A 20,230-nucleotide genomic window follows, 5' to 3' on the forward strand; every position below is an offset into this window, starting at 1 on the left:
TTGGGATGCCATCAGGACCTGTCAACGTGCTACTAGGAACCCTCTTCTCTGCCCTTTCCCACTCGCTTTGTGCCAGTGGAGCCACTGCACTGACTAGTCCATCCTCACCTGATTGAGCACATGCTATGTTTCGTTCTTTAAATTTTTCTGTCATCATTGTTCTTATATGTTCCATTGCCTCATCTCCCTCTAGTCGAACACCTTGAGCTGTAACTATAAACCTCTGCTCTAGGCTAGTCTTATTACTCAAGGAGTTGAGATGTTTCCAAAATTTCTTCGCTGCTTTTCTATCCTTTTTGTTTACTTCTGACCATTGGCTTCCCTTTCTTCTGATCTTCTCATTGATCAAATTGGATGCTTCCCTTCTACAGTTTAAGAAGTTATTCCATTTTCTGCCTACATCAGCTTCTGGTTCACCCCTCTGCTTTGAATATCTGTGTTCCCTGGATGCTTCCTGACATTTCTCTATGGCCTTCTTAACCTCCTCATCCCACCAGCTCTTGGGTTTACGTCTTCTGTTCCCTTTTGTCCTGACTCGTACCTTAGTAAGCTCTAGCTCAAATAGTCCTGTTAAATTTGCATATGTCCATTCTGTTTTTGTATCCTCTGAAATTACTTCCTCAATTTGCTGGGTTGCTATTTCAAGCTGCTTTTCCGAGTAAAATATCCCACCTGGTTGTTCATCTTGCCTCCTACCTACTTTCATTTCCCTTCTAAAACTCACCTTAATACGTTTGTGATCACTACCTAGACTTCTGGAGCCATATTCATCTATGTTCATTACATTTAGCCTATCGTGCATCCTATGTGACATTAGTGCATAATCTATCATCGACTGCAGGCTCCCTACCTCCCATGTTATGTGCCCTTCACACTTCTCAGTACTGTTGCATACAACTAAGTCATGCATTTCACACATATCCAGCATCATGTTGCCTGTTGAGTCTGTGTACCCGTCCATGTCTTCTATGTGTGCGTTCATATCTCCTAGTATAATAATCTCGCACCGTTTTCCTAGCTCATTAATGTCACTTGATATGCATTCCAGCATTTTTTTGTTTTCCTCTTTGGCTTAATACGTTTGTGATCACTACCTAGACTTCTGGAGCCATATTCATCTATGCTCATTACATTTAGCCTATCGTGCATCCTATGTGACATTAGTGCGTAATCTATCGTCGACTGCAGGCTCCCTACCTCTCATGTTATGTGCCCTTCACACTTCTCAGTACTGTTGCATACAACTAAGTCATGCATTTCACACATATCCAGCATCATGTTGCCTGTTGAGTCTGTGTACCCGTCCATGTCTTCTATGTGTGCGTTCATATCTCCTAGTATAATAATCTCGCACCCTTCCCCTAGCTCATTAATGTCACTTGATATGCATTCCAGCATTTTTTTGTTTTCCTCTGTGGCTTAATACGTTTGTGATCACTACCTAGACTTCTGGAGCCATATTCATCTATGCTCATTACATTTAGCCTATCGTGCATCCTATGTGACATTAGTGCATAATCTATCGTCGACTGCAGGCTCCCTACCTCCCATGTTATGTGCCCTTCACACTTCTCAGTACTGTTGCATACAACTGAGTCATGCATTTCACACATATCCAGCATCATGTTGCCTGTTGAGTATGTGTACCCGTCTATGTCTTCTATGTGTGCGTTCATATCTCCTAGTATCATAATCTCGCACCCTTCTCCTAGCTCATTAATGTCACTTGATATGCATTCCAGCATTTTTTTGTTTTCCTCTTTGGCATTTGCTCCTGTCCACAGGTATAGAAAGCCAAGGAGTGTCTGCCCTCCTGCAACTTTCCCTTTTAGCCATAAATGCTCCTTGCATTCCTGTTTGACCCTTTGCCAGTTCATACTTTTATGAATGAATGCACCAATTCCACCCCCTTTTCTGCGGCCCTCTGTTCTATTGCAATATTCCCATGCATAGTCAGGATTACAGGGAGGTTGCTCCATGTCCCTAAGATGTGTCTCCACAAACCCGTATACCATCAGCTTTTCTTGCCTTAGTTGCTCATCTATCTCCTCCCACTTAGCCTATTCCTGCCACCTTGCATGTTAATGTAACCTATGTCAGAATGACCTTGCCCCTGTGTGCTTACGTCTATTTCTTCTACCGATTCTACGTTTCTTGAATCTTGGAGCCTCTCTGGGTCCGTCTTCGTCTACACTGGTGGTCTTAGGGCTCTGGGTCCCCCCAAAAAAGCCGTAGCTTGGACGCCCTATCCTACTACCTACGCTCCCGCCCGTGGCACCACTGTAGTGAATGCCATCCTGTGCAAAAGGGTGGGAGCCAGACTCGTACACTTCCCGGTTTACCTCCATTATGCCGTACCCAAGTGGTCTGCTCAGACCCCTAATGACCCGGTTAGCCTCAAGCACCCTCCATTCCATCCCGCTAGCCTGGCCCCGGACATGTGGGATTGTGCATATGGTCACATGCACATTCGCAGAGGTTTCTCTGAGTTTACGCAACCCAACCTCTAACTGTCCGTTTAGGTTCTGGCTCCTTCCCTTCAGCACATCGTTGAGACCAGCATGGTATTGCGACTTCGGGGTGGAGGACGAGAGACGGAGTCTTGAAGCAGGCGAAGATGAGATTAAAACTTTATACAATATGTACAAATATGTACAGATATAGCAGGAATAGCAGGTAATAGCTGGTAATAGCTGCCATTAGCTGGTGATAGCTGGTCAAAGCAGTAAGAGCGCACCAGACCGACGGGGCGGCCGGTGGCGACTCTCTCCTTAACAATGGGCCAGTTCCTCCTTAAATCCCCTTGGCGGCGGCTCCTCGTCGACAGGAGGAAGAGGGGACGGTTGCTGACGTCACTCGCGTCGCATTGTGTCGTCGCGTCACCCTGGCGACTCGTCGACAGGACCCCGAGGTGGCGATGATGGCCGGGGCTGCTTGCACGTCGGCAGGACACAGACGGGGCAGTTGCCGAGGTCCCCCCGCGCCGTATTGTGTCGTCGCGTCCCCTTGGCGACTCGTTGACCGGATCAAGACGGGGCGGTTGCTGAGGCACCCGCGTCGCATTGTGTCGCCACGTCCCGTTGGCGACTAGTCGGCAGGACCCAGAGGGACGGGTGGCGATGATGGCAGGTGCTATGGCACAACAGCACCCCCGCCGCCAGACAATGCATCCAGAGGTCGAGCTGTCCGACGCAGCTCGGAAGATTGGATGCGCCGGTTGGGCGACGTCTAGGATGGTCTGGAGGTATCGGCTCTGCCGCTTTTCCCGCCGGTGGTCTTTTCTGCTGCTCGGTCCTGATAATGTCCACTGGAACGACCAAGAATCAACAACGCCAAACCACTCCGGCCAAAGCAAGCACCCTCCGAATGCTCTCCAAACCGCCAGACCAAAATCATCGAACAAAGCATTTTCCGAGATCTGGCTACGCTAAACAAAACAAAACAAAATAAAACAACAACAACAAAAAATCCCGAACAACACGAGACACGTATCTGAGAGAGAAATTCGAGATACGGACCTCCTTTTTTTTTTTTTGTCAATGCGCGAGTCTTAATCAAATCAGAATTGCGTCGCAAGCGATTCTCAACTGTAATGCGGGCGGGTTGGCAAAGATCAAGGTTGCCGAAGATGACTTAATTTTGCCCCCGAAAGCCGTGACGCAAAGGCTGAACGCCGCTAATGTTTGCGCTTGGGCGCCACTTCACAAAAGCGCGGAATGACATCTGACTGTAAATGCCAACCGAAAGAGCCCGCCGCTTAGTGTTGTCTAAATGCACTCGGCGAAACGAGTACCACATTTTTAAAGCACAGAAGCGGTTCTAACAAAAAATAAGAAACTCACGCGAACGACATAAAAACAAAGGTGAATCAAAATTATATACTGGCACTTACAACTAACGCGTACAATACAAAAACCAAGTCATAATCGAAATTAAGAATTTAGGCTTTTCCTAACCTAGATATACGAACAATAACAAACAAATGAAAACACTGACGTTTTCTCTACCTGAGAGTTCAGGAATCAGGCCTCAGTAAATTAATGATCAACAAACTAAAACATGTCGGTGTCTCGCGAAAAGAAAGGACCAAAGCAATAAAAAATGCGCTCTTGGCATATCCACCCTTTCCTACGCTCAACACGCGACTCAACTTTAACGCAAAGAAACACACCAAACAAAATGATTACTAAAAGGACAAATAATAAAATCGGCTTTCAAAGTACCATGTTCACAATCACTTGGTGCTCGCAAGCACACCCTTTCAGACGCGCTCGAGCGGGTCGCCCATTCTTGAGCGTACGCGTTGTCCACTCGCGACACCAGAACAAGGCTGATTTGCCGGTAGCCGTGACTTTCAAACTGCTGCCTCTAAACACTCGGGGAGGGGCGCATCCACGGACCCGCGAGCGCGCGGTCCCTTTGTCCGCTAGGGCGTCGCCTTTCCTTCCCCCAGGAAGGGAGCGGCCATTGAAGCAGACTTTCGAGCATACCCGACGCTTCGCTACGTTGTTCTGCTTACAATTCATTGATATCGCTGAGAACCGACGGAATTTGCTGCGTCTGAATTTCCGCGAAATCCTGCCTTTACCGACGCGTGTCACGCCTATTACAGAACGCAGCAGCCGCCTAAGCTTCGGGTTCACCATGCTCCGCTTTTTCCTAACGGCTTGGCAGTTGGAGCATTTGACCTGGCTCGTATCGCCGCCCGAGTCCGACTTTCTCGGCTTGCGCCTTCGTCGTTTGCCCTCGGCGCGGCTCGCAAAGCTCGCGGTCTCGGCACTCGTACTCGCAGGTGCCCTGCCTTCTCGTCGCAACGACATAGCTCCGGGCGGCAAAACCAAGCTAGCCTCGTGGTCGTCGCTAGATGTCTGCACTTCTAACAGAACATAACTGCATCCGACGCCATCTGAGCTAGCCGGCTTGCCCTGCGGTCTCTCCTTGACTAGCCTGAGCGTATCGCTGCCTTCTAAATCAAAAGAGCCACTGTCGGCCACTTTTCCCAAAGCGGCCTCTCTAGACGGCGAAACAACATCGTGTTCGTGCCTGTCACCTAGCGTGTGCGCCAATGGCACCACATCGTCTCCTGGGCTAGTAACCATTTCACTAGGCGGTCTGTCTTCGACAAGCTCGGTCTTGTCGCTACCGCCTTGGCCTTCGCAGTCGGCCTGACTTATAGCTTCAAAATGCCTCAACAGAGCCATCTTTGCCTCATCGTAGTCCCGCCTCTCCTCATCAAGCAGGCGTTCCAGAACACACGAGAGTCTACGAGGAAGCAACAGGATCAACCGCTCGGACCAGAGGTGCTGGTTGACACCTTCTTTCTCGCAAACCTTTTCAAAGTCCGCAAGAAAAGTAACAATGCTATCGCCCGCCTTGAAACTACAAAGATGGTATCGCGCTGTGCGCCATATCCATGTTTGATTCTGTCGACGGCTCTCTCGTCTTGCCCTTTCCTCGGGACTTACGTGCTCTTTCGCTTCAAGCTCGCGCCTCTCACGTCGCTCGCGTTCCTTTGCCTCCAGCTTTCGCTCAACAATCATCTCCCAAGCCTCTTCGGCTTCCTCGGTCGTCACGTCCTCCGCTCGCATCACGTCGAGAATCGCTTTCCTTGCCTTTTCGGAGCCGGCGGAAATGCCCAACTCCTCGCAAATTTGAATGAGGTCCTCTTCTTCTTTCTGGGGTTTTACGTGCCAAAACCAGTTCTGATTATGAGGCACGCCGTAGTGGAGGGCTCCGGAATAATTTCGACCACCTGGGGTTCTTTAACGTGCACTACAACGCAAGCACACGGGCGTTTTTGCATTTCGCCTCCATCGAAATGCGGCCGCCGCGGCCGGGATTCGATCCCACGATCTCGAGCTCAGCAGCGCAACGCCTTAGCTGACTGAGCTACCCCGGCGGGTTGAATGAGGTCCTGAACTTGGAATTCCTCCATCGCGATCTCGTTCCTCGTGTTGCTGCCCACAAAATTTACCTTACTTCAAACTAGAATCCACTATTTAAAGAAGGCAAATTAATAAATCATAGTCTACCAAAAGCAAAACACTCTACTAACATCTGCCTGTGCTAGAGAGGTCTGGCGACATGAAAAGCAAACATCGGGCACTCACCCAGCCAAAGTGGTTGACGCCGGTCGGCCTGGTAGCTGCCATGGAGCGGTGTAGCAGTCGTCTTCGGTCCTCGTATCTCGCAGCTTGCCATCCGCTGTTCAGATACTGGTTCGCCAATCCCATAGCTGCCATCCACTATTGCGACTTCGGGGTGGAGGACGAGAGACGGAGTCTTGAAGCAGGCGAAGATGAGATTAAAACTTTATACAATATGTACAAATATGTACAGATATAGCAGGAATAGCAGGTAATAGCTGGTAATAGCTGCCATTAGCTGGTGATAGCTGGTCAAAGCAGTAAGAGCGCACCAGACCGACGGGGCGGCCGGTGGCGACTCTCTCCTTAACAATGGGCCAGTTCCTCCTTAAATCCCCTTGGCGGCGGCTCCTCGTCGACAGGAGGAAGAGGGGACGGTTGCTGACGTCACTCGCGTCGCATTGTGTCGTCGCGTCACCCTGGCGACTCGTCGACAGGACCCCGAGGTGGCGATGATGGCCGGGGCTGCTTGCACGTCGGCAGGACACAGACGGGGCAGTTGCCGAGGTCCCCCCGCGCCGTATTGTGTCGTCGCGTCCCCTTGGCGACTCGTTGACCGGATCAAGACGGGGCGGTTGCTGAGGCACCCGCGTCGCATTGTGTCGCCACGTCCCGTTGGCGACTAGTCGGCAGGACCCAGAGGGACGGGTGGCGATGATGGCAGGTGCTATGGCACAACAATGGATAACGACCAGATGTTCATGCTCGAGGCTGTCCGATACCACCTTCTGAGCTTTTGCCATTGCGTCAACCATGCACTTCCCTGACTGGGCCTCCACCCTCACCCGCCCGTCTGCCTTCACTGTTGTAAGGACGCCCTCCTTAACCCTAGCTACGTTGGAGTCCCCCACCACTAGGACCCTTCGCTCTACACGTTTGCCTCCCGCCTGCGATTGTCGTCCTCCAGTTCGCGCTAGCTGGTTCTCCACCCGCCGTGCGCCACTGACACGTGACGATGTGCTCCCTGCCGTTCGTCCCTTCCCACCCGAAGCCTGCCGCACTACCTCGCTGTAGAGTTGTGGAACCGCCGTGTTGCCGTCGGCTCTCGCCTGCTGTTCAACGGCCCCTAGGCGTCCCTCCCTGCTCTCATGGCATGCCTCTGCCTGAGTCTCCGCGCTGTCCCCGCCGCCCGCCTGAGCTGACCCGGGATTACGCGCCGCCTGTACCATTAGCGCCTCCACCCGCTCTTCCAGCACGGCCCGCTTTTCCCGTTCTTCTTGTAGCTCGCCAGCTAACTCGCCGATCCGAGTTTCGAGCTCAATTCGCCGCTCTCGCTCCACCTTCAGCTCACTTTTGAGCTCTTCCACACTGGCTGCCCATTCCCCTTCCATCCGCCGCACAGCTCCCTTAAATCCTTCACACGACCTGCACGCGAAGTTAGCCTCCTCAGCGTCGGGTAAACTGGCGAAGTGCGTCTCGTCCAAATAACACCAACGTTTGCACTCCTCGCACTGCACCAGCTCGTCATCACCCCTGTCCTTCCTAGCCTGCCGCACCATTGTCCACCCGTCCACCTAACAGGTGCGTCCACCGACAGGTGGCGCTCACACTGGGAAGTCGCTAAAGAAGTCGCCCAGTGTGAGCGCCACCTGTCGGTAAAATCGGGAGATAGGCGCGACAACGGCATATGACCTCTGAGATGGGAACATTTCGGAGGCGATGGTAGACGGCTTGTACTTTAGTGCCTAGAATATACTTGTACTGCTTGTCTGTTTCGCTGCAGTTCGGAGGACATGGGAAGTAAAAAAAATACAACGTGCTCCTGTCTTCCATTGCGCTGCCTCTCGCACTTTCCGGACGCACACACACATAGACTTAGGTGCCCTATGTATGCGAAATTCAAAGTGTAATCTCTACTTAGATTTAGGTGCACGCTAAAGAACCCCAGGTGGTCCAAATTTCCGGAGTCCCCCACTACGGCGTGCCTCATAATCAGAACTGGTTTTGGCACGTAAAACCCCCCAATTTAATTTTAATTTTAAAGCGTAATGGAATAGCGTCCTGCACGTAAACTACGCTATCACGCTATACTAAAACTCTCTGCAAAGTTCGTTTGCGGAACGGTAACGCTATTTCCATTAACCCCGCTATTACGCTAACGTTAAACTAAAACCGTCTATCGTCTGCGCGATTCTTTTAAATTTCCTTGTTCATATCAATATATCAAGTTCTTTATTATTGTATTTCATTATTACTCCATTGTACTATACTTTATCCTATGAATCTTCTGGTAATCAGATTTTTTCCCCTGCTGCGAAGGAAATGGGAGGAAATGTTATCGTCTGCTGGATGTACTCGTTGTTTTCCTTTCTTGCACCGCTCTTCCTACTGTATCTCGTGATTGAAATGAGAAGCAATCATTCGCAAATTTTGTTTTATTTTTTTATTTTCGTGAATTTATGCATTTACAAGCAATGTAAAGTTGTAAACGATCTGTGGCTGCCGAAATAGCGGCACAAGCGCTGGAACAGATCGCAGAAGCAGACGACAGCGAACAGGTTATAGCTAGCGTCACTCTGCTAGTATGTTCTATCACTAGCGGAAAAATGGGTGAACTAGACCATGCGTGCTGGAGCAGAGAGATCTGTGCAGGTCTGGAGTTCAGTAGGTCGTGCTGTAGACACCTATACCGAAACCGCATTTAAGCCATAGCCATAGTTATGAATAAATACTGGTGAAGCCAAAGCCAATGCCAGAGCCGTCAGCTGTCGATGTGGAATTTGGGTTAGAGAGTTCTTCACACCGGTTTGAGAGTCGGATAAACATGGCGTCCGCTTCGTCGGGCCCTGACTGGTTTTCGAACGCAATTGCAATATTAAGTTCAAGTCAGACTTCACTCAACAAATCTGACCTTCAGATAATTGTAAAGTCTGTCATACAAAGGTAAGTGAATTTTTCTATTATAAGGCTGTGTGTGGTTTCCTGGCACGTCGCAAGCGCGAACGCAGAATGATAAGGCGTTTCTGTTGGCGCATGTTTCTTTTCTTTTTCATCGCTGCAAAATTTAGCTCGCGCAGTGTAGCTCCAAAAATAGGATATGAATAGAGTTTGCACGTGTTTTCCTTTCACAGAGTGATTAGAAAGGTATTGACTTGCTGCGCGTTCTGTGGTAAAAAAAAAAAAAAAAAGGTGCTGAAACCTGAGCAGTAGCAGCTTATAGTAAACAGCTTTCAACGTGATCCGTTACTCGTCAGCGTTGCGTTTACCTTTATAGAAATGTTCGCGTAAAACTTAGATAGTCTAACTGCTGCCGAAGTTCTCCTGCGCCGGTTGTGCTATGGTTCGTCGTGAAAGCAATGGTTACCCGGCGACTGCGTTCCATTATACTTATCTGCATGTTTGCTCCTGTTAAAAATTTTTCCATTTTGGTATTGTAAAACACTAGCAAATGCGCAGCTACTGCTTTTGTTATTGCTCCCTCCAAGACGTCTTCTAATGCAGCGGACTTCTCTCGTTCACCTTCTTGTGAAGTGCTTTCGTCTGTCAATACTGTAAAACAGTTGTCAATTTTCTTTGCTTCTAATGTTTCCATAGGCCATGACTATACATACTTGCCTGTCCTGTTACTCCTATTATTTTTTGGATATTTATGCGTTTTGTTCTGCTTGGACTAACGTTATAAAAATTAGGGACATCGGCTCCTGTTTCCTCCTCAACCCTCATGCAGAAACCATTATTGCCACTGTTGTTGGCAGAACAGTTGTTGGTAGTATTTTATGCAACTGTCATTCTGGCCGTTGCTGGTGATGTTAAGCCGGCGCACAGCGGAGATCACTTGCTCCCGCGCTTTCCGAAATAATATTAGGTGCGTGTGGAAGGATTAAAATTAACGTTGTGTTTAAAGGTACGTCGGACAGACTTTCTCCCGTCTATGGCGCTCGTGCTGACTCAGTCATGCTGGATTATACCTTTCTCGCGCCTTACGGCGCTCTACCTTCAAAATAACAACTGATTTTCCTGGGAGAGCAGTAGGGGCTATAGTAGAGACCGGGCCTGCTCTCCTGGAGCAGTGTCTTCGCTCGTGCCAGGCTTTTCGTATGCTGCTCTCCGGGACTTTTCAAAAACATTTTTGATGGACCCCTTTCAGTTAAATAAACGTCCTTCCTTCTGCAAAAAACGTGCAGAAATCGGTAGACTGGAGCCGCGGAGCTAGTGAAATGGAAGCAAAGCAGGTATGTCCGACATATCTTTAGCCTGGCACGAGCAAAAGATACTGCTCTAGGAGAGAAGGTCCGGTCGCTACTACAACCCCTACTGCTCCCCCAGGAAAATCAGTGATGTTATACCTTTGTCACATGAGCACGCAAAAACTCTTTTACGCAAGTGGTCTTTTACCAAGTTGAAAGACTTTTTAATAAAGAGGTGTTTCGCAGCAGACACACGGCGCCGACGATCCCATTTTAGTGCTTATGGACACACTACCGAAAGCGTGGCGCTAGCGTTCAAAACAAAATCGGCCAAAATACACTGATGTATAACGAAATATAAAGTGAAAACTTATTGTATTACACGTTTTTCAAATAAATTTGACAATGCCAGATTAAGAAACATTAATGTAAAGATTTATTGTAGTAGTTTAATACCTCTGTCACACGAGCACGCAAAAACTATTTTAATTAAAAGACTTTTTAATGAAAAGGTGTTGCGCAGCAGACACACGGCACCGACGATCTCATTTTAGTGTTTCCTTCTGGAAACACTACCGAAAGCGTGGCGCTAGCGTTCAAAACAAAATCGGCCAAAATTGTGGGTGCATTGTTGACAAGACAGCAGTTCCAATCTGTATTTTAAAAGCTTATATTTTGTCTTTTATTAGAATTTTCTCCAGGCACCACGATAAATATATTGGTCTGGCCAAGTTTTTGTATCTTGGTGTCTTGAGAATGTTGCTACTATTGGTGGTACCTCTGGCCTATGGGCATTTCCGAGCCTCATAGACCTTGATCTGCATTGAGTTTTTATAAAGTATGCGCTCTGCTTGTCAAGTCAGTTGACCTCCTGTGCACTGTCTGGTGCTAGATGCATCTGAAGCAGTAACCTCTAGCCTACAAATGTGGTGTGACACAATAAAGACAATATAGGAGGCAACCTTGTAACATGAATTTCATTTGCTTGCTACGAATGTTATGGGGTCTGCATTATTGTGTTCATGTCAGGCTAGTGATAAATTTGCATGATGTAGACTACAAATATCAGCTTACAAGTTCATGCATTAAGTAAGCAAATCCTATATGTATGATTCTATGGTTATTTACACAAACTAGTGTCCTGACTTATTGTCTCGCCCCTGTTTTTTCCCCTCAAAATATCAATTTCCCAGCATGCACCATGCTGCCCACCCCTGTAGAATTCCTTATTTCTGCACATTGAACTACCCTTGGTGACTTATGCAGAAAAAGTTATGCTTAGTTGTCTAAGAACACACACACAAGCTGAAGTTTCTGCCTCTGCAAGTGATGCTGCAGCAATTGCAGTGCTTAAAAACAGTTGTGAAGCCACCTGTGATACATTTTACTCGTATGGTGATGGATTTGGAGGTTTAACAAATGATTTCTGGTGCAGTATTCAGCCGATTGTCAAGCATCTGGGCAATTCATTATGTCTGCATTATGTTGAAGTTTTCTTTTTTTTTTCCTCTTACAACACAGGCATGCATTGCCCACCCAATTATTGGTGCAAATTATGGGTATTATGAGAGCGAGTTGTCTGATACTAAGCTCTTGTTAATTCTCATATTCATATTAGGTGACAGTGGCAGCCTTCAATCATCTTTGAGAATGCTACTGGCAATTGTCAAATTTTAATTTGACTTTAACGGAATGATAATGAAGTGTGTCCTTGACATTGGCTTCCTAGCAGCCTGCATTTATTCTGAGGCATGATCATTAGTGCTTATGTGACACAGGTATAGCTTGTATTGTGGCATTGAGTCCTGCCCCCATTTATTTTTCTGTACATGCAGATGACTTGTTAGTGAATCTTGTATGTTGCCAACTGGAGGCTAGCTGTACATGGCGGCTGACCCTAGACAGCCAGGTGCAGGTTGCATTAGCCACTTCGCAACACATTCAGGGACATTTACAAGGGATATGAATGCATTGTTAGCTTCATAAATGTGATGTTTCTAGCTGCTACAGATAGTGAGGCATTCTCTGTAAGGACCACTGCAACACAAAGCTACTGTTCGAGACACCGTAGAAATTCATTTTCTTTAATCTGAAGACCACATGCTGTGATGTTCCATATAACAGTGAATATCAGTATACATTACGTAATCACTCCCAAAAGTTTTTCTTGCAGGAAAAGAAAAAATAGCAAAATAAATCCTAGTGAGTAACTCCAGGTGATGTATGCACTCCATGCTACAACACAAGGTTATAGATGCTGGAACTCATTCGCATGAGGGTAAATGTGCACAGTGTGTTAATAGTGGTGTAGACAAGTGAATAACTGAGGGAAGATGGCTTCGTCACACTTAGTGTGCAAACAATCAAATGTGGCTTTTATTTACTTTTAAATTTTTTTATGATTTACTTGTTTATTTTGCTCCCTGTTTGACAGGAAAAGCCTATGAAACAGGAGTACAAGGTTCACTCTTAAACGGAATGCACAAGCACATGGCATGTACTTTGTAGGTGTTGCAGTTGCCGAGTTGTATCAATACGTTGTGCAGACAGGCAGGCAGAAAAGAACCTGTGCCATCTGCCACAGTTCTGTAGAGCCAGAGGCTTCCAGACTAGGCACAAAGAACATTCAGTCATGCCACACCCGTGAAAATTCACACGAAGAGGACTGTATGTGAGATACATTCACAGCGTAATGAAACTTTTTCTTTCTGTTGCATTTGTACTCGGCTGCTGTTCTAGCTGCCACTCTCATTTCTTGGCATGGCTTGTTTTAACAGTAGACACATATGAGAAGAAAGTCTGTTGGCTATCGTTGAGAATGCACTATAACTTTACTGAGAAAGTGTTCACTCAAGTGAATGTTAACTCATGTAAAGTGTGCCTACATGAGCTCCCTAATATGGCATTGCACTGCTGAGCTAGAGCTTGTAGGTTCTATCCCGGACGTAGTGGCTGCATTTCGATGGGGGTGAAAATGCAAAAATGCTCGTGTACTTGGATTTAGGTGCACTTTGTGCATCTGTGACTGCATCGCCTTCCAGGGCGGCTCAAGTTAACAAAACTGGTTGTAATGTTTCTTCACAGGAGCACGAAAAATCAATGCTCATGAAATCGCACTCATACTAATGTCGTCTTTCTCTTGCTGCTTTCGGGACACATGCTCACGTCACACACGCACACAGTTGTTTGACATACACAAAACCATTGGTTCATTTGGTAACGCATTGCAGAACCCCAAACTGGGCTGTATAGCTACCTGCCTGCAAAATGCTTTGCATAACACCGATTCCCGCGGTGCGTGATATCTGCATAATTTTTAATAAATTTTTCCATGTCGTCCTTTAATACAAAATATTTCTTACTGGCCTTGCACACTTGTTTAGAAAAGAAGATGGATGACAATGTGAGGAATAGAATTTATCAGGTAGCAGTTTGGTCTTTGGTTAGTTTTGATAAGCTATTATGTTTTATGCTCATAGCTTATATATTGTTACGGTGGCCCGTGACAATATTTTACACAGTTTACAGTGACCCAATTAAGCCTCTTTGCAGTCACATTACATTTACCATTTGCAGCCCATAATACATAGACAATTTATTACCCTATGTCATGGTGCCCTTGTGCCATTGAATACCATACATCATCGTGGATCACGACCATTTTTTGATGATAAATCAGTATTAATTTTTTTACGTGATGTTATGTTATAAGTCCATTAGATTCGAAGTACATACTCTCACCAGAGGCCACCAGAGGCTGCTGCTGATATAGTAGCGTCTTGTATGGCACATGTAGCCAGGCCCTTGTGCTATATAACACTGCATAACACTATAATATAACACTATATATCATTGTTGAGGGATTAGTGCTACTTACAGTGACATATTTTAGCTTGGCTGTCGTTTTAGCGCACAGTGAAAAGATTTAGCTTGGCTTTGACAATTTAGTGTTCCTGTACCTATTGTGATTTTACCACAGACCCATCCTAACATACTTTATTGACCCTTTTCGCAGCGCTCCCGTGGGCGCTGCCATGTTTGATCACTTGGTGACGCGTCCATTGCTTGCCTCAGCCGCCTCCGTTGCCTCCGCGTTTACAATGCAAGCGTGTGACGCTGGCGCGGCGTCACGCGCGCCGAAACCGCTGTTTCGCAGGTTGATTCTATTCATTAATATGTGAATCACTATTTTTGCAGCGAACTACCGCACACGTCTTCCCTTTATCGTTACACATTTTGCGGTATGAATTAAGCACAGTGCATTAGCGCACACGCAGTTGCATTTTCGACAGCTGATTGCACAGTAGAAAGGTAGATGCAGTAATGGTTTCGTATTCGTGCGCATTCGCTGAGGCAACGTATGGCGCGCGGCCGAAAGCGCCATCTCGTTCCTGTAGAGCAAACTGCTCCGCGAAAAGGGTCAATAAGATAGAAAAAGAAGACTTGAGAAGGGGCAAATGCGAATACCAGCAAACTCTTAGCTTGGCAGAATTCATGCTGCCTACGATTTGAGTTTCAAATGATTGTCATTGGGCATGTAAAATCTCATGTTCTGTGAAACAAGGTGAAGGGAGTTTCATCAAATTACCCACTTGAATTATAATTTATATATAATATAATTATCCACTTGATATAATTACCCACTTGAAAGTAGCACAGAGTAAACTTGCATGTCTAGCTACTTTCAAAGTGGATGACCATTTTCTTTTTCACAATGAAGCATTGTAGCTAAAGGGCCTCTCACATTGCTAACAACGGTAGTGCATTGACCATGGGGTGGGGATAATGTCTGCAAAGTACAGTCGAGTGCCTCTACAACGAATGCGTCAACAATGAAATGATTTGTATGATGAAGGAATAATTCTGTCCTGGTTGTATTGTGAGCTGTGCAATGCATGACCTTTACAACGAAGTGACCTGTGTTACGAATGATTTCTGAGGCCCCAAGCACTTCGTTAAAGATATTCAACTTTATTACGCTGATGTTGCTAAAAGTTTTAATAACAACCTGTGAGTCCTTCTTGGAAGAGCCAATCTTCCTGCTACCACAGGTGACATCACAGCTCATAGCTCCATGGTATAGGTGCCAACTTAAGCTCATAAGGAACCAACAGCCACTCATGGATTACCATGAAACACGGTGTGCTTAACTACCACTGGAAATGTACTTTGCAGAAAGAAAGGATGAGGGAGAGAAAAAGCAACTGGAAGGTTGGTAACGGGCCATCTTGAACAGCACCACTTAGGGCAGAGACGAGCAAAGAGAGCATGGTACAGCTTATGTCCCATGTTCTTTTTGCTCCTCCCTGACCTATGTGGTGCTGTTGACGATGAGAAGTTATGCCATTAATAAGCTTCTGATTGATGTGCACTTTGTATGAAATTGTCGCATATGTTCCAGGATACTTTGTTGATGTTCTTTTCTTATTTCAGTGAAAGTGTGCTTGTGGTGGAAGATGAGGAGACCAGAGAGTTTCGTGAAGCTTTTGTTGCTCTCAGTGCCCACTTCATTGGCACTAGTGCAACTTCATGTGAGTACAGGTTGCCACTATTTAAAGCCAGCCTAAATCATATTTGGTTGGTTCTATAGAAGATATGTGCTGGTGGATAACTCGATCTGCCGAGCAGACTGGCAGCTTGTGTTTGTTCTCTTTGATTTCTTCGCTTGTGAGTGTTCTCTATGAGGTCTCTTCGATTTGGCTGCACTTTCTGCATTAGTTCATGGAGTGCAGCACTTTTGTCCCCGATTTGACAGGGCAGTGTGTACCGCTTGCACTATGTTCATGTTCACTTCGTGCAATACCACTTCAGCACAAATTCATTGTTCTGCTACACTCACTTTTTTGGAAGTGGAGGCATCGTGCATACTCTTAGGAGACGACATGGTGCAGTGCTAGTTGATTTAAGGTGCGCATCAAATCAAATAGGATTTTATTCTTCTTCAGTTGGTACTTGAGTTTTCATTTCCTGTCCACCCTAAGCACAGCGTGCTTGTTGGTTGTTCAGGCAGCACGGTGAATCACCGAATGTGTACCACAAAACAATGAAGTAAGGCACACTAGTACATATGTTGCATAATATTGACCCTTTTCGCGGTGATCCCGTGGGCGCTGCCATGTTTGATCACGTGGTGACGTGTCCATTGCTTGCCTCAACTGCCTCCGTGTTTACAATGGATGTGTATGACACCGGTTTCGGCTTAGCAAACCTCTCTTTCAGGAGATGAAGCTTTGGCCACAGATTCAGAGAACATGCAAAATGCTTTTGGAGCTGATTAACCTATGTCCAAATGGCACGAGCGCCGTATATGGTGCTTGTTCTAAAAGCGGGGCTAAATATGTATACCAAACTATCCAAACTTTCCACTCATGAAGTGAATCGGGATTAGCGTGTTTTGCTCTTCATTCTTTATTTGGTAAATGTTTTGAAGCATAAACTTGGACACATTGGCTTACTAACTGAGTGAACAATCGTGGTGTCGGCGCACACAAGCAAACATGAATAGATCACACTGAATGACCGCAGACAACGACTGTCAACGCTGGCAGCAAGCGCAGGTTCGCGCGGTCTATCGCTTCAACGGAAACTGAGCGCTGAAATGCGACAGGCTAAAAAAAAGATACCTATCCGAGCCGTTTGCACTGAACAGGAATGATGGAAGAATGACATGGAAATTGGCAAACTGTTTAATGGGCCGGGTCAAACAGGCTATGATTTAGGAGCTCATCGACAAAAACTATCCGAAGAACTGCAGTCATTGTGAGAACTGTTCAACGAGACGTTCGTTAACGCAACAGATAAGCTGCGCATTGCTCATGGTACGAATCGTCTAGAATATAAGCCAATACTTTCATGCGCACAGACAGCGTACCTTCCTGAGATAACAGAAGCATAGCATCCATTGCGATAGCAAATTAGTAGAGCTATTCGGAGTAGGGATAGTAGTTTTATCGGCTGCATAAACTTGGACACATTGGCTTACTAACTGAATGAACAATCGTGGTGTCAGCGCACACAAGCAAACATGAATAGATCACACTGAATGACTGCAGACAACGACTGTCAAAACCCTGGCAGCAAGCGCAGGTTCGCGCGGTCTATCGCTTCAACGGAAACTGAGCGGCGAATGCACAGTGCATACAAAGGTCAGAGCCGTGTGGAGATAAGAGACGGTGCGGGCGACCGGCACCGCCGGGCAAAGTGCAGAGGAGTTGTTGGCAGAGAAGAAGCTGCCCTCCCTCCCGCGCTGCCTTCCCGATTTCATGCTTTCGCGTGGGAGATTGAGTGGCCAGTTCCCCTTGTGCTCGGTTGCAAGATGAGCACTTGGTGAAGCAGCACAGCGTCACCCTGCCTCCCTCCCTCCCTCCCTCCCATACCCCCACGGCCTTTCGCACGACGGTCGCGTTTGCTTTCCGCCGTGCGTTTCCTCTCTGTGATAGCGTGCCTCCCCCGCGTGCTTTCGCTCGCGCATACGGCGCGCGGCGACCATTTTATCGCCCTTGGAATCTATACGGAACCTCACGGCGATGGCGACGGCAGAAATCCGGTTGAAGTGTTCATATAATTGCTATCGCAATAAAAAAAACGATGCTAGCACTGCGCACTACCTCACTCAAACGCTGCTTTCCAGCGACTGACGCTATAGGCACCGGGCAGCCGTTGTAAGGCGCCAGCGGCGCGCCGGCGATATGCTGGCGAACAGCGCCGCGAACGGCACCTGTCAGAGCACTGGCATGTGAAGCAGACGACGGGACGAAGGCGCCCGGTGCTTCCAGTGATTTGGCACTGCCGGCTTTAAGGGCTGACGCACCGGAAAACACATTTTCGTGTGTCTGCTTTTGAGAAAGGTCGTCGCTTGTACGAGGCAGATCACATTCGTGGCATCAAGTAGTATATAAAGCAGAAAACGAGCGCAAATTGCGATGCAAATGCACCACGCGAACGGAGCTCACCGCGGCAAGATAACACGTGTAACTCCAGCAGTTATATTCCAGATGTTATTTTGCTCTGCGCGTTAACATTCTCGCGTATTTAATCATGTAAATAGGCGAAGAACACAAAAATTATGGAGAGAAAAAAAAAGGAGACATACGTCTTCCTTATTCTGTTTCTTGAGCTGCTTCGCCGATCGGACATGTGTCAGTCGTTCTCTGTCCGTTGTAGTTCTTTTATCTTTGCAATGCTTCCCCATTCTTAATTGCTTATAAACTAGCCCAATCTTCAGTTACGGTCCATTTTATATAGCTTAGCGCGACGGGAGCCGTCGGTGGCGGCGTGTGTGAACACGCCACTGCGTTGTCGTTCGCCGTCGATGCACAGCACAGTCATGTGCCGGACTCAACCAGAGTTTGGAATTGCTACGAAGGAAAATGTACATTAAAAGAAAGACTGATACACTGATAAGACGGCAAAATAACTACAAATCTGAGTGTTCGCCTTCGGTGCCCAAGCTCTGGAGCCGTTACACTGTGGAGGCGAAGACAGGCAAGTGGGACACGAAGCTCTTATGAACGGCTCTTTTATTAGCGTTAGAACAACTAGACCATAGCAAATCAGCGTCGGAAATGTACCAGTGCCCAGCGATTGAAGCGCTGGCAGCGCGCGGCTGCCGCCGTTTTTTTTTTTTTTTTCTCGCCACAGGTGAGCGCCGTGGGACCAAATGCAGTCATAATGCGTTACTAAGGTTCTGGCTTTCACTCTACACCACAATGCATCAGTTTGGCGTCCCCAGCGCTTACAGTCAGTGCAAAAAGCGCTGGCGACCATGCGATTCGAGTATCGCGTTATTGCTGAGCACTGCATACGCTGTTGCCTACAAACCGCACATATACAGACTTTCCCCCTGAAAAACGCGATGCCGCGATGAACAACGATTGAATTTAATGGCCTAAACAGTTTCAATCATGTTTCAGTAACTGTTGGTGCACCCAAAAACGCAACATGTTTGATCAGACTTGGTTTCAAGGCGGCGCCTGCTGCGCGCGGCCCGGCCGCCACATGCCATACATTCGCGGCGCAGCCGCATGAAGGCGCCACCGGTCCAAATTCATCCCGCGCCCGGTGCCTATTGGCAGGCGGGAAAACATTCGCGCATGCGCCTGAAGGTTCAAGGTCGGCTGGTGCAAGCGCGCTTGTTTCATATCCATCAGGTGTTCGCAAAAAAAATTAAGGTCAGATACTTTTCTAACAGACCTCGTATAGAGCCGCAAGCTTTTCAAGCATGATATCTCCTCCATCTTTAATTAAATCAACTGTTATTTCATCGTGCATGTATAGTGCACATATATTCAAGTGTGCGCCCATTCACTTATTCTTGACATGTTGGCAAAAGAGTGGGTGTAAGTTTCCGTGCTGGTTGGGGTAGATGTGTGTAGATACTGTGTGTGAAACCTACTACGACAGGAAGCGGCGCTACTCCCGTTATCATTGTTTAACGAGCGGTACTCACTCTTGCCGACGTACCAGGGCTGAAGCCCTTTCTTTGAAGGTTAGCAATACAACGGTGGCGGATGAGCAAATTTTTGTATCCTCGGGGAAAGCCGTACATCTAGAAGTGCCGGAACATACGGACAGTTGCAGCAGCGGTCCGTGAACTTGGCCTCCACATATTCATTACATTCGTTAATATGCCAGTCACTATTTTTGCAGCCAACTACTGCACACGTCTTCAATCCACATGATTCAAACCAGCTTGAATGGAGCAAAGTGCGTTAGCGAAAACTCAGTTGCATTTCCGACAGCTGATCGCACAGAAGCAAGGTAGAAGCGGTAATGGTTTCGTATTAGTGCGCGGTCGGTGAGGAGATGTATGGCGCGCCACCGTAAGCACCATCTCGTTTCTCTAGAATAAACTGCTCTGCGAAAAGGGTCAATACAAAATTATGTACATATGATACAAATACAAATACAATACAAATACAATACAAAATTATGAGCAGTTATGAATACATCTTGAGC

General features: G+C 47.1%; 1 protein-coding gene across 4 annotated transcripts in view; it reads left to right on the forward strand.

Annotated features, from left to right (window-relative positions):
• Window positions 1-8,874: 8,874 nt before the first annotated feature.
• LOC119436549 (E3 ubiquitin-protein ligase UBR4-like) overlaps window positions 8,875-20,230 on the forward strand; it is a 465,665-nt gene continuing 454,309 nt past the window's right edge. For all 4 annotated transcript variants that reach the window (XM_037703422.2, XM_037703424.2, XM_037703425.2 and 1 more), the window contains exons 1-2: window positions 8,875-9,029; window positions 15,707-15,804. In XM_037703422.2, the coding sequence (XP_037559350.1) occupies window positions 8,911-9,029; window positions 15,707-15,804 (217 nt within the window). In that variant the 5' untranslated portion in view covers window positions 8,875-8,910. The remainder of the gene's footprint in view (window positions 9,030-15,706; window positions 15,805-20,230) is intronic.

The sequence above is a fragment of the Dermacentor silvarum genome, chromosome 1 (genome assembly GCF_013339745.2).
Source record: "Dermacentor silvarum isolate Dsil-2018 chromosome 1, BIME_Dsil_1.4, whole genome shotgun sequence".
Taxonomy (NCBI): Eukaryota; Metazoa; Arthropoda; class Arachnida; order Ixodida; family Ixodidae; genus Dermacentor; species Dermacentor silvarum.